Here is a 14,838-nt window from a genome sequence, read left to right as displayed (position 1 = left end):
GCTGTGATGCAATGAATATAGTATTCCAGTTGTAAGGTGAAATCGATTCTAAGCAAGATCTTTGTTTTGGGGAAAGCAATAAGGTGGGTGTTTTGTTTGAACCATAATCAAGTCAATGTTTCGCTCGACTTTTGTTCTCCCCTAAAAGGCAGAAATACTGTTTCAAAGTGTTATATCTATGTGGCACAAATACTGTTCTGGATAATTAGAGGAACTTGAAATTGGAACACAAAATTATTTGAGTGAAAAACGCTCAAGAGCAATAGTCAATTTTATATTCAATCTATTTAAAAAATTAAAAACACTCCTGTGTATCGTCTCAGCCAATCAGCATGTACTTTTAGTGACTGCTGGTTTAAAAAATGCACCCAATGAACTGCAGTGCATATGTAGGGCATGTTTATGGACAGTAGACATACATAGTATTACAACTATATCTACTGCAACTGTTCTATACCCTTTCTGATCTTTTGCTTCCAATGGCCAATACATATATGAATAGGAATCAACCATCGGTTTGGAGCAATTTTGTAATTTAACGACTTAAAGTAATTTGATTCCTAAATGTTTCAATGTTGCTCAATGTTTGAGTCTGGAGTGCAGCCTTTTCCAGAGACACTGTGCAGGTGCCATACCAGAGCTTGGAATCATTCCGTACACTTTTCAATTGAAGAAATAACAACATCAGAAGCCAAACAAAACGTGGTACAAAACACTGGGCCTGGCACCAGCACCAATAATTTGGTAAAAAAAGGGGGGTTATCTCACACTAAAAAGCATTCCAGCTGCCTATCGATTTTATCGATCTCATTTTCTTAGTCTTTTCTTCCCCTCTAATTCGTTTCTCTCTCTTTTGGCTCCGGTTCACTATTTTCTCCTCTACTTTCGTCACACTCCAGTGCATAACCCTTCACACGTCTCTGTTCCACTTCCGCCTGTTTGTTTCCTCCACTCCCTCTCTCTCTCTGATACTAAAATCAACCTCCTTTCCATTTCTGTTGCTGTTCACACCAATAGCTCCCTACTTCCGTGTGAAGGATTTTGAACTGAAAAGCAGAATGGGGGGCATCGGGAAATTAGGCATAGACGGAGAGAGCAGGAGAAAGAATGCCTTCAGGCTCCATGCAGGATCAGTGCTATTCAATATATAAAGAGACTGAGTAATGTATAATTAAAAGGCCAAGAATATAAAGGGCATTTTTTATGACAAGTCAAATCTGGTAGCCTGGTTGTGACTGACAGAAGCTATGATTTTGATGAATAATAAAGAGTGAGCCAGAGCTTTATTTGACTACAGATCATGATTAGGTCCCGAGTTCTTAAACCGGAAAGGCTTTTAGACTTCCTCTATTCCTATATTGACCAGATCCCATTAAAATTGGCCTTTGTCTTGACTTTGTCTCAAATATTTAAGCTTCTCTCTACATCGGTTAGTTCTGCCCAGTGCACAGTCCATCACTTGATGAGACTCGCACCTGGATTAAAGGAATAGTTCACCCAAAAGTGCCATCATTTAATCACCCTATGTGGTTAAAAACCCCAATGGCTTTCTTTCTTTTTTTTACTCAAATTTTTTTTTACTCTTTTTGTCAATTCTTTGCTTGTCAATTCCAGTATACACTGACAGCTTAATCAATGGATTGTCTTTAAGTGACTGTGACTTTAAGAAAGGTGCTATATAAATACAACTATTTATTTAAATCAGTTATCAAAAGCGGCTAGTATAAACTTTGTCGTTGTCATGACAACTGGTGCCCATTTTGTTTTCCGCAAGCTGTAAACAAATGTAATAAAATAAAACTAATATATCAACATTTTTGCGTTCAGCTAAGTTTATGTATTTGGTGCTGATGCAGCTTCTTATTTTCTTACTTTGTATAGACAAGAGCACTCTGCCTAACATCTCTCTTTTTTTTCATTTTTTTTTTTTTTCATCAGATGTGTTTGGAATAACATGAGGGTGAACAAATGATGATAGAATTTCCATTTTTTGGGTGAACGATTCCTTTAAGCACTCCAAATCACTTTTCTTTTACATAGCAACTCTTCCTTACAGTTGTAGTCAGATGTAGTCCTGTCATGCACAAATCTATCTAGGTTGATGCATATGCATTCCTTCACTGATATTAGGCGCTTTTGACAAACCTGCTGGTGACAGCAGATTCACATAGGAATCAATTCAGAGCAGGGTAACAGAACAACCTTCTAGCTCTCGCTCTGTGTTTTGTCTTTCACTACCTGTGTCTTTGGAGAGCGTAATGAAGCACGTTGTGACAGTCTCCTCCTGTGACTGCGCTCAAGGCGGGTAATATACAGGCAGCCTGTGGAAGCACCTCATCAACACCACCTTGCACTGCTCCTTTGGGAAATAAGTCACTCTCAGCTCGTCTCCCTCCAGAGCTGTCACCAACTCACCCTCTTTTATTGTGATTTCCTCTTATACAGAGAAATCAAATCTGGATGTGCAGGGAGGAGGTGGGGTGGGGTTGGTGCATGGGGGCGTGAGGCCGATTCTGGGGTTTTTTTTGATCGGCAACTTGCTCATAAAGATGAATAAATGTGAGCGGTAATGGTACATCCTGACTGCATCTCTGGGCTGCCTGCGAGCATCAGATTATGCAGAAATCTGGAGCAAGAGTGTCTGAGGTCGCCCTCCTCAACGAGCAGCTCCTGTAGGATTCATGTTGTTGTTTTTGTCTCCTTGTTCCTTCCTCTCCTCCTCCTCCTCCTTGCTGTCTTTTAACTGAAATGTCATCTCACTCCAGCACCAGAAACAATTATATTGTTGCTGTTATTACGGTTAAATGTAATTATAGGTGAACGGCAAAATCTGACATTTATTCGTACAAGATTTGTTGCAAAATTTCTGTTTACAGCGTTAACACAATTGTGCTGGTAAATACTTCATTTTATTTATGGTCTTTTTTGCCACTGTGCCATGGCTCGGATATATTTAACCTTCTTTATGGTTTTATTGTGAATGATTCATCAAGTGTGCTGTATTCTAAGGGAAAAAAGAGGTTTAGTAATCTTTACTCTAAATGTTCTGTTCCTTTTCCACTTTAGGCCATTCAGTCCTTTTGAAAATGCTAACCAATAGCTAAATAACTATTTAGTCCTAAAACAGATAGAAAAACTGGTTTCATTCTGAAATATTTCATATTCCAGAAGTAATCCTTGTGTTTGTGTTGTGATAACTGAGGATGTGTAAGTTTTAATTGTTTTTTCTCCATTTCAGATGAGCTCAGTCAAGATGCTGCGTCCTCGACTGAACGGGATCCTGTTCAAGCTGACGTTTGAGGAGCAGGTGAACAACATCCGTCCAGATATCATGAACGTGACATTCGCCTGCGAGGAGGTAAAGAAGAGCGAAGGTTTCAGCATGCTCTTGGAGATGGTGCTGCTGGTCGGGAATTACATGAACGCTGGCTCCAGAAATGCTCAAACATTCGGCTTCAACATCAGCTTCCTCTGCAAGGTACAAAACCTAATGGAATCCTTTTTATATTTTCCTGAGACTATACCATATGTGCTTAAATTACAATCACAAGGGTCGTTTCTTGTGTCCTTGTGTTCTCGTACTAGGCCATCTTTAATCGTGCAAAGTCCTGTTCCAATAGTCAAGAACGCAAGTACAGAGAACGCATGATAGTACCTGGATGTGTTCTTGTTATCAAGGATGCATCGAGTGCAGACTTAAGATAATCATACTCTAAAAAAATCCCAGAAGTCATTGTGGGCGGAGGATGTACGGAAGCCTGTAAACTTTAAAAAAAAATCTCGTTCTCACTTAAGAGATTTCTACAAATATGTGACGGCTCATAAAAGTAAACATTTGTCATTTTGTTTGACATCATTTTTATAAAGTTCTAATTCCTGGAGAAATCCTGCAATATTTTTTATTGGTGTATTTGAAAGAATCTTAACGTTGACAAAGCGTAACATTAACCCTCTGAGGTCTGAGCTGTTTTCTGGGCTCTGGAGGTGTTCTGACATGCTCTGACATTTGTATTTTTTTCTGTTACTAGTGACATTTTCATGGCTAAAGTCTAATTACACTGTATTCAGCACAAACTCTGCTACAATAATATATCAGCAGCATGTATGTAAAAGTTTGTAGTTTTGAGATAATGACATTTATGCGTGGTTTGTGAAAATACAAAAAAAAATTGTCACTGAAATAAGGCCATGAAACCCATACTGATTATTTATTCACAAGACTTTTGAAAATTGTATGACATAGCCTAGAATATTTGCTCCAAAACTATGTGAAAATCACCCTGACTGCTCATTCAGATAAGACAATATATTGATTTAAAATTTCTAAGACGTGTTTTGTGTGACAAAGCCATATGCGAAGAGGCGTGATCATCTCATGAATATGTAAGCCTTCAACACCTGAGAAAGACAAAGACACTCCCCTAACTGCCCTATTAGGAGCGATCAGGCCCTGTCATTCAGAGCAACCTTGCACAAAGAATGAGGAGATTTAAAAAAGAATGGCTTTTAGATTGTTTGGATTTATTTACAACACAACACAATCCAAAAATACAAATGACAAAAGAGCACATTGAAAACAATGATCCAAAGACAGAGACCTTTGTGCCATTCCTAAAAACATTGTACATACCTTTCATTTCCAAGGTGTTTGATTTTCACTTTACCATGTTCATGTACAGAGACTCATGTGAATGTTGAAGTCGGCAGGACTCAGTTGCATCTGGTCCCTGAAAGAAAACAAAAAAGAAAAAACTGTGAACATACTGATATCAAGAGAAACTATAGGGCTGCACGATTTTGGGAATAGATTTTAGATTTTTCTGGTTAAAATTTATTTTTAAAATTCACAGAATACACACACACACGTTTCCAACAATATATAATGAACACCAGGTTTGTTGTGCCTTGTAGGCATAGGCTACGCAGTGCTGCATAAAATAATAATAACAATAAATTAAATCTTCCAAAAGATTTCAAGAACAACTACGCTAGAGAAAAATATATTGATTATCATATGTTACTTCAAATGTTTCCATTCGTTATGATGATATGAAATGAGATAATAGTAAAAACATAAAGCCTAATGTTTGGTGCATTTTTCCTTTCAAACGCAATCGCGCTCCAAAATATGATACATTAAAACCCACAGCGCGCTCCAAAATATGATACATTCAAACGCCATCGCGCTCCAAAATATTAAACATTATGGTTATACATATCTATGTTTGAGCAGATATCCACAAACAGTATTTAACAGTAAACACGGGTCTAAATAGTATAATATTCACCATATATCTAGCAACAGTTCAACTGCAATGTGAAGTTTATGCAACAATACCATAAACTAATAAGTAAGAATTTCTTACCTTACATCTTTCTTGTCTTCAAATCGCGTTCTTCTTCTTCTGAGGTAAATCCAATGTAAGCTCAGACGTGTCTTCCAAACTCGACGAAAAGCAGAGACTTGTGAAGTTTTTTGGTGTTTTGTGTTTGAGGTAACGAGGGCGTTCGCGTCCCATGTGGAGATTTGCATGTGAATCTCTTTTGCGCGAGTGGGCGTGTCGAATTAAAAAGTAATTAGCAAGCGTTTGAGATACTGGACATCCTGTTGGTTTTATACAAATTACTTAAACAGAGAATATTTGTTTTCAGTTTGAATCCGATCATTTAAAAGTACACACTTAAATGTGTATAAAGGTGTATGGCTCATAAATGTTTTGATTCAGTTTATAGACGTGCTCAAGAAAAAAAAGTTCACCGCGACGGAGAGGCAGAACGCACACCCTGTTTATTTTCTTTATTTTACAAAAGCACAATGTTTTGATTTGATTGTAAGTGGACACATACAAAAGTAGAAATATCACAGATTATTTTTTTATATTTCTTTTTTCTGTATAACCATAAATGACGGAGTAATTTAAGTTTATGTTGCTGCTATGTGAAAAAAATCCAGCAAAACGCGTCGGCGCGTTTCTCGACCTCAGAGGGTTAAATATACATATTAATTTACACAAATACTCATGTAAAATAAAAAGATATCAAATAATAACAATAATGTAAGTAAATATTTTAATAGGCCTGTGATGTTGTGTGTTATATATTGTGCATTGGATGGTGCTGTCCCACTGCCTAATATGTGCTGAACGATCAGTTGAGCAACAATTTCACAGCACATCTCAATTCTCACAAAGATGCATTCTGTGTCCTCGTATCCTTCCAAGTTTGTTATTTCAAGGTAACTTGGCAAGACTGGGCTCCACGAGAATTCAAGGCCGTTCTTTCCCTTCTTATAATTAAGAAACAGCCAAGTTCTACACTGCATTCAAAATAAGATTATAGAGAACTTAGTGGAAATGATAATAGCTCATGGATCGCAAGGGGTTTGAATCTACAATCTGTCGGGAACCAGACCAAAAAGCTTCTACTACACAACTTGGTATTTAGCAGATACTTTTATCCAAAGCAACTTGGAACACTCGTCTTACAGGCACATTGCCCCTTAAGTGCCTTGCTCAAGCTTAAGCACAATGGTGATGGTGATGCATCATCCCGTGTGGGATTTGAACCTTCAACCTTCCGGGTACCAGTCCAGAGCTATTGAGCAAGGCGTGTGCATACTTTACCTCAGGATGAAAGCATGTGCTACATAACAAGTAGTAAAATAGTAACATGTTTAAGTAGTAACTGTTTTTACCTGAAGCTGAAATCGTCATGAAATGCATGTTAGGTGCAATAGCTGTCTTGGGTTTAGTATTGACAGTTATTGACAAACTTGACTACTCTACACCAAATGACAGTATGCTATTCTTGAGAATATGATCTACTCTAGTACTGTTATTTGTGTTTCACAGGTTATTTGTAGAGCTGGCAGGTATGCCTCCCTACTGAGATCATTTTAACTGTTACCTGAATGTGTATGAAAGCTGTAACTGCTTTTGTTGTGTATGTAAGATGGACATCTGGCTGTGTGTTTCACAAGCTGATTTGGATAGTGAAGCCATTTGGTCCCGCTATGAAAGACAGCCACCCCCCTGCCGGTGTTCCCATGCAGCCAGAACTACACCGTCACTCTTAGTTACATCTCTTTGCTGGCCTTGTCATCTATTCGGAGGTGTCCCAGATGCTGCTGGGACACAGGTGTCCCAACCACAGGGGTTTAAGCTGGAGCCAGTTGTGGCATAGCTGAATGGTTATTCTCACTTTTCCCAATTTTCAGTTATTTACTTTTAAGCACAGACAAATTGCGTTTCCAAAAACCACTGAATTACAGTTTAACACTAGTAATTTTTCAAAAAGATGCGGCAATTTCATTGAACAGTTTTATAGTTTGAGCTTTAATCAATGTTCGCTTTTACACAACTCTCTAAAACACCCCAGTACCACCACACACTCGTGCTCATAAACATCTGAGTCCTTGATGACCATCTCACTTTCTCTTAAAGTGTGTCTGCATGCAAATTGGTATTTGATTAAAAATGAGGGTGCAAGTTTATTTTGTCAAAAACTGCATGCACACACACTTTTCATAAGGAAGTCCTTCACCTCTTTCTGTCAGCTCCTCGGTTATATTTTTGTTCATCACTGCACTTATGCACTCAATTCATTCCAGTGCATGTCTGGTTCTTGGTTGGCATTTGAATGAGCTCAATGCCAAACAAAAAATATTTTCTCATTGAGTATGGTGGCTTTGGAGGTGACATGGATAGTTTTTTTTTCTCATCTCTGTGTTGGATGGTGTTATGGCCCAGAGGGAGGACACCCCTGATGGGTGACCCTGCCCTGAGCATGGGCAGTTGAGCGGAGAGGATCCAATGGTCATCCGAGCTCGTCGCTCGGCGGTATTTTCTCTGACCTCGTCATAAAACCTGACCTTGGGTCTCGCAGTAGCAGACTAACACACTGTCATCAGACCTCTCTATAGCTCCCATCGGCTGTTCTCTGACTCTGTGTTATACCCATAGATACGTTTTTAAACACATGAAATGTCTTTCTTTCTTTCTTTCTTTCTTTCTTTCTTTCTTTCTTTCTTTCTTTCTTTCTTTCTTTCTTTCTTTCTTTCTTTCTTTCTGTCTTTCTTTCTTTCTGTCTTTCTTTCTTTCTTTCTTTCTTTCTTTCTTTCTTTCTTTCTTTCTTTCTTTCTTTCTTTCTTTCTTTCTTTCTTTCTTTCTTTCTTTCTTTCTTTCCTTCCTGATTCATGGTTCAGTGGTATTGCATACCTTTCCCCTTTGTTTTCTTCCTCATTTTAATTCCTTCCTTCTAGTTCAGTTGTATTGTTATTAACCCTTAGTTTTATTTCTATATTTGAGCGGTCTATTGATTCAGAATTGTATACCTACCTTTTCCCCTTCCTTCTTCCTCCCTTAAGTCTTTTGCTTTCTTTCACCCTTTTTAAAAAAAAATATGAGCTGTCAAATGATTCAGGAAAATTGCATTCATATTGGTCAGACTCACATTTACAGAACATTAGTGAAGTGCCTGCAGTGCGGACAGCTTTTCGCTTGAGCACTGATTGGGCAGTTATTGATGGACAAAGGGAAATGCCCACATTCTCAATCAGTTCAGTCAAGTAAATGGCCCCCTACGTGGCAGACCTCAGCTTGCTAACGAGCTCATCAGGGAGGGCCGGTCGTGGGCTGACCCGTGAGTCTCGCAGTCACACTTGGTACCATCTGTAGATCTCATTTGCATATTCAAGAAGCTTTTTACAGGTTAACATTGCTGTAAGCTCAGAACTGCCTTGAAAAAATAAATAAAAAAATGTGCTCCCTTGTTTAAGTCCTTCTGCTTTTCTTTAAACATCTGTTGTTATAAAAGAAACAGTCGACTATAGTCACCAACATCAGTGAGTATAGCAGTTTGCCGTGTGTAAATTAAGAATCTAGCTTTTCTCACTCCTTATTAGACAAACACTGCTATGTCAATGTTCAGGCAGTGGCAAACAGTCAACTGATTCCTGCAGTTCTAAACACAGAAGTCACTCCATTCAGACATGTATAAAATATGTTCAGTGCCAGAGTGGTTTAAATGTGTAGACTGCACTGTATCTAAACCCATTGTTTTGTAAAGCAGTTAACTTTATTTGTATTACATTTCAATACATGCAATACATTTTTAAACAGCAGAGAACATGTTTTACAGAGAAAAAAAATATATAATTTATGAGAATTTGTTTTTATTTAATTCTGGGCCACAACCACTATACATATTAAGGGGGACTTTGCCTTCCTGATCAAGCTAAATTGCCGTTTTTAAATTACTTCTCTTAAACATTTGGTCTGCCTAAATCCTGAATATGTGGTTGCATGCACTTTTTTTTAGCCTATATATCAAAAGAAAATTTGAACAGAGCCTGAGCCATGTCTGGATTTTGGGGGGCATGTATGAAGTGTGTTTTCATCTATGGAGATCCAGTACCTTTGACCATCATCTCTCAGAGACACACAAAGTATCTCGGCTCTTTTAAGCTTCAGTTAACTTTAATCTTACAGTATGTGTGAGCGTAGAAAGTAACCTTCTGTTGTGGATTCTTGACTCCTTGTCATATACTTTTCAAAAAAGTAACTTCTGTAGCGAACATTTGACATTTTTCAGGAAAGGTAGACTCAGAGGAATGCACACAAAGATTATGGCAACTTCAAATGAAATCAACCATGTGGGAAAAGGCTTACTCCACAGCAAAGCCCCTTTCAAAGCTACAAGCATGAAAAGGTATTAAATTACAGATAATATTCATTAAATCTGGATTTGCTCTCTGCTTTTGGGGTTGTTTAAGCGTGATACTTTCCAGTAGAGATGTCAGAAGAGTTTATGAAGATTGAACCTTTATTTTTGCTTTTTTGTAAGTCTTTTACAATATTTCCACTTTGTTAAACAGATGTGTTCAGCTGTCATCGTTTAGTAATTTCAATGTTTATGTTGGCAACTTGTAGATTGAAAAGAAGAAAGAGAAATAGGTAGAGTATTCTTCCTCATATATGTTCACAGTATCTTTGCGTCATTTCTCAGCTTTTTAGAGATTCTCTCAGTGCCGGTTGTCTTTCTCACAGATGACATGGATAGTGAGTTCATGGACAAATGAACTCCCTGAGCTACCTCACTCCCCACCCCAAAACTGCCAGAGGTGTAGCCTGAGGCCTTCTGATTTCCACTTGTCATTCTTACTAAGTAAACTTGCCTCATGGCAGGCTCTGAGCTTTTAGATTAGTCTATTGGCTACCATTCTAGTCCAGGCTGTCTGCCATTGGTAGGCAAACTACGCCAGTCGCCATCAGCATCTTGGTATCTCTTTCTTCTTCCATGCCCCTCAGCTGTTGTGTGTTGGAGTGTGACTTTCCCATAGTTTCCTTGACTAAATAAAAACACAAACTACTGCTGTGAAGATCTACGCACAATCAACGCCTGTAAACTGAAGGTCCTTTGGCAAAATGTGTAATTGAGCAATCAGAGATGACAGTCCTTTAGGTGGTCTGAGATTTCTTGGTCCCCTTTGCCTCTCATGTCTGTTATTAGCTAATTGTTCTTGAGGATTTATATCTTTCGGATGTCTCGATGGAGGTTGATTGGTATTCCGTGTAACTCTTCAACATACTTCAACGAATATTGAAATGGGCGGATTGGGTGCATTCAAGTATATGAACTAGACAGGCTATCTTTCTCTATTTCTCTATCATTCTCCCTCTTTATATTTTTATGAATACAGCTTTAAATGACTGAGCACCTTCAGACACACAGACATTGTACCTGTATGGAAAAAGAAACAATTTTGCACATTAACTTTGACAATATCCTCATAAAAAGTTTCTTCTGAAATGTTGGCTGAATACAAATTATAGAATCGGTACAGAAAAGCCCCTTTATATTATCACAGTGAGGGGGCAATTCAGTTAGGAATGTATAGCTTTAGCACAATTAATATTTTGAATGCAATGACTCATCGTACTTATCCTGACAACAGTGTGGGGTTACGTTTGTAAATGGTTTTTTTTTTTTTTTTTTTTTTTTTTTTAATTTTTTTTTTTTTTTTTTTTTTTTAAATCGGTTGCCTAGGCTTTCCTATTGAGAGCCCAAGTCCGGGCTCATGACAGCATTGGATGGCCAAGAGGTACCTCAACGAGCTTCAATTAATTAAATTATTATAATTATTATTATTATAATTATTATTATTATTAGTAGTAGTAGTAGTAGTATTAGTATATTCCCATTCCCCCTTAGATGCTTTTGTATTTTTTTTAATTAGTCCTTTTCTCAAATATAGTAGCCTCTCTAATGTGTCTCAATTTTACTCACTATGTGTTTTCCCTTGCCTCTCCTCTGAAAGAACCAGTATTGTTGAGAGAAATCCCTGATTCATCTATGTCTGGGAACTTAACGAACATCAGCGTTATCACACAGGCATAGAAGAACAAGAGAAAGGAGGCATGGAAGTAATAAAATGGAAGTGCCTTGACTGGAAAATTAGTGGAACATCATAACTTAAAGTAAATTAGATTATTCAATTTCAAACAAGATTGCCAGAGAAGCTGACATAACTGATGTGCCAAAGTATATCTGCCTCACTAATTTGATAGAACTCTCTTTCTCTTTCTCTTTCTTCTTCTCTTTCTCTTTCTCCCTATATCTCTTTCTCTTTCTCTCTCAGCAGGGCTCCATACTGTGTTGTCCACTATTCACAGAATTATTGGCTGCATATCTGCCCACCCTGTGCACTGTTTCTATTATGTCAATAGGTTTCACCTCAATGTGCTAATCAGCTCACGGTTTTGTCAGATAAAATTAAAGACTGGTTAATCACCTAAAACCTCTGTATTTCACCTCTTACAGGGTCATGCTTTGCCCTCTATTCATCTCTTATTCATCCTCTCACTTTTACAGGGTATGAATAAAGACACATTAGCTTTTTTCAGAACCTTAAGAGCTACATTCCTTGGAAGCTACATTTTAAAGGGCCATTCAACCCAAGGATGTCAACTATAAAAGTAACTAACTATAAAGTTTTAATAAGCATTCTAATTATGTGGGAATAGGGAAGTCCACATCTACAGTATATGAAGATAGCTACACAGTGTAATATCGTTGAAATCAATTAAATGTTTTTGTAATAGTATAATATGTGTCACAGTGCATTCTGGGATATATGTTTGGCCAAAAAGTATATTACTAGACAGTATAATTAAGTTGCCTATAACTTTTGGGTCACTTTACGTCAGGAGTGTGCCTTAAAATACCACTTCTGTAGGCAGCTCACCATGATTTGGCACAGAGCATTTGTTTGTAATTTTTCATGAGCTGAATCATGCAAACCTTAGACCTCAGACTTCTGCTTCTTCATTGCATGGAAACTGTACCTAGATCGCCTTTATTTCACCTCTTTCTCTCTGCATAGTGTTGATCTTACTTAGCAGATGAAAACAAACTTGCACAGTAGCGGCTTTATGTAATGACAGTTTGGGGCATAATAATAAACAAATTAAAATTTGAAATGCATGAAATTAAATTGTGATTACCCAATGTGAGCAGATGATTGATCCCCATCTAATGAAAGTATGAAAGTGTGAGCGTGTTGCATCCCCACACGTGTGAAAGGGATGTGGGGAAGCTTGGCTGCGGGGTGTGTGAGAGGCAACGGACACAGTGTGGAGGGCCGTGCTAATTAGCTCTCACAGCATGCGTCTCCAGCAGCAGTGCGGTCACAGTGGGGAATGATTATGGAACAAGTTGCCGGCGCACTGACGTGGAGACACCGGCAGACGCTCGCGTTTGCCCTCCCTCTCTATTCCCGTTCCAACCCACCCATCCCTTGGTAATTATTCACATGAGATTGATTTAACATGCCCCTGTCATTCATTCCGGTGTGTTTCTTGTTTTGTTGTACTTGTCATTTGGAGAGTGGCGGCGGTTAGTAGATTTTACTCCTGCCAAACTTGTTATAATCCACAGTGAGCTCTTCTGCACTACAGGAGGTATAATAGCCATTGTCCATAGCAACAAGTGTCATCAAGGTGTCTTTATTGTCACATTATTTTCCCTCTGAAGGTGAGAAGGAGGGAAGTTATACCGCCGCCAGTTATACTTTCATATACTGTCTAGCCAATAAATATCTATTAAAAATATAATCTTTAAATATGTTATTCACAAAAAGATTGAGCATCAATTGAACATGCCTTTCACGAAAACCCTTGTGGCTGGATTGCTGGCAATTTTCAGGGCATTACGCAGGCTCTCGTGAAATGAACCTTGTTATTACATGTCCATTGAAAATGAGACCAATATAATGTTCCTCGCATGTCCATGTCAATTATTGCGGCCTCGGATTTTGCGGCAGTCATTACATATTCGCCCTCATTTGGTATTCCCTTCACTGGCCATTACGCTGATGTGATTAGCACTGAAAGTCTGGCAATAATAACTGCCACTTAAATCTTTCAACATCACTGGAGGACAGTCATATTGCACACAGTTTCAAGGTGCAAAACAGCTTTATATAGATTGAAGCAGTGAGCACCAAATAGTTCAGTAATATGCTTTAATGATCTGAGATATAAATAACTAATCCAAATCTAAAATCAATTTCTCTGCAAAGAAATGGATTTTGGAATTGCGTTAGTCATATGTCATATGTATGTCATATGTATATGTGTGAAACAAGTGAAATACATTTTTTTTTTTAATTCTGAAAATGTATTTAATTTGTTTCACACATTTGCATATGCGGCATCAGTCTGAAAGTTGCATTTGTTTTGATGTAGGAAAAAAATACCTATTCTGACCAGGTTTCTTTGAATTTAAATACTGCAGTTATATGCAACATGTAGTTTATCAGCTGTTTATGTGGGTGTTTGAGAAACTTATTCTTGTTAAGAGTTTCTTGTGATTTTCATTATGATTGACAGCGAATAATAGAATAAAGAAGGTGACAAAAATAAAGGCACAATTATTTTAATTTATGAACTGTTTAAGGCACTACTGATTATGTATTATTTACTCCCAATTATAGAGTCCAGATCAGACTCATCAGTCTCAAAATTCAGTCAACCTGGTTGTGGCATCATGAAGGCATTAATAGTTTGGTATCATTATGCTATAATTTAAAACTTCAAATAGAAAAGTAGCATGAAGTTAGTTAACGTGCAGGAAGGAAATGTTTTTTTTTTCCTAAGGTTGTGGTTGTTTTCCCTCTCTTAAAAGACATAGACTGTGCGTGGCTTGTTTCCTGTGATAGCTGTGTAAATCAGAGGAGGCAGGCATGCAGTGCGCATGCTGAGGTCGTCAGCGTCGGATGGCAAAGCCTTTAAAGTGCATTATCTCTCCGCCTGCTCTGCCGCTGTTCTGCGCGTTAGCGGCTCAGTGCGGGCTGATTGGTAAACACCCCGTGGCTGAGCGGGTGCAAAACTTAATTCTGTTTAAATAAAGAAAACAACATTAGGATTCGGATGCAGTGTCGGCAGTGCAAAAGCAACTGCCCCTGTTTTGATATCTGCACCGGAGCTTTCACAATTACTTCTACCTTAACTATTGTACGTGCGTTTTAATTCACACACAGGAAAGCAATGGTGTAGATCTAACTGGAGATAATTTGCAAAGACATTTACTTTAAATTCAGCATGTATTTACTCTGGAATGTGAAGCAACAGCTTCCACAGCAACGACAGCAAACGTTGTACTCTTTATGAAGGACGTGCAAGCGTGGTGTGGGTTCTGTCTCGGTTAAAGTGAAGAAAAAAAAAAACTGTTTTTGTTTGCTTAGATTTCTTGTTGTTTTTCCGTGCTGTTTTTTGTTCCAATCCTTGTAAACCAATATTGATTTTAGACAGCCAGCTGCGTAGAAGAAAGGGTCATTCT

General features: G+C 38.1%; 1 protein-coding gene across 1 annotated transcript in view; it reads left to right on the top strand.

Moving 5' to 3' along the window:
* diaph2 (diaphanous-related formin 2) overlaps positions 1-14,838 on the top strand; it is a 442,308-nt gene that overhangs the window by 254,182 nt on the left and 173,288 nt on the right. The window contains exon 19 of the mRNA XM_082178708.1: positions 3,239-3,478. Within this exon, the coding sequence (XP_082034834.1) occupies positions 3,239-3,478 (240 nt within the window). The remainder of the gene's footprint in view (positions 1-3,238; positions 3,479-14,838) is intronic.

Source organism: Leuciscus leuciscus, assembly GCF_965113295.1.
Source record: "Leuciscus leuciscus genome assembly, chromosome: 8".
NCBI lineage: Eukaryota > Metazoa > Chordata > Actinopteri > Cypriniformes > Leuciscidae > Leuciscus > Leuciscus leuciscus.
Note: the sequence above shows the minus strand (reverse complement) of the source record. Positions and strands in the feature narration are given on the sequence as shown.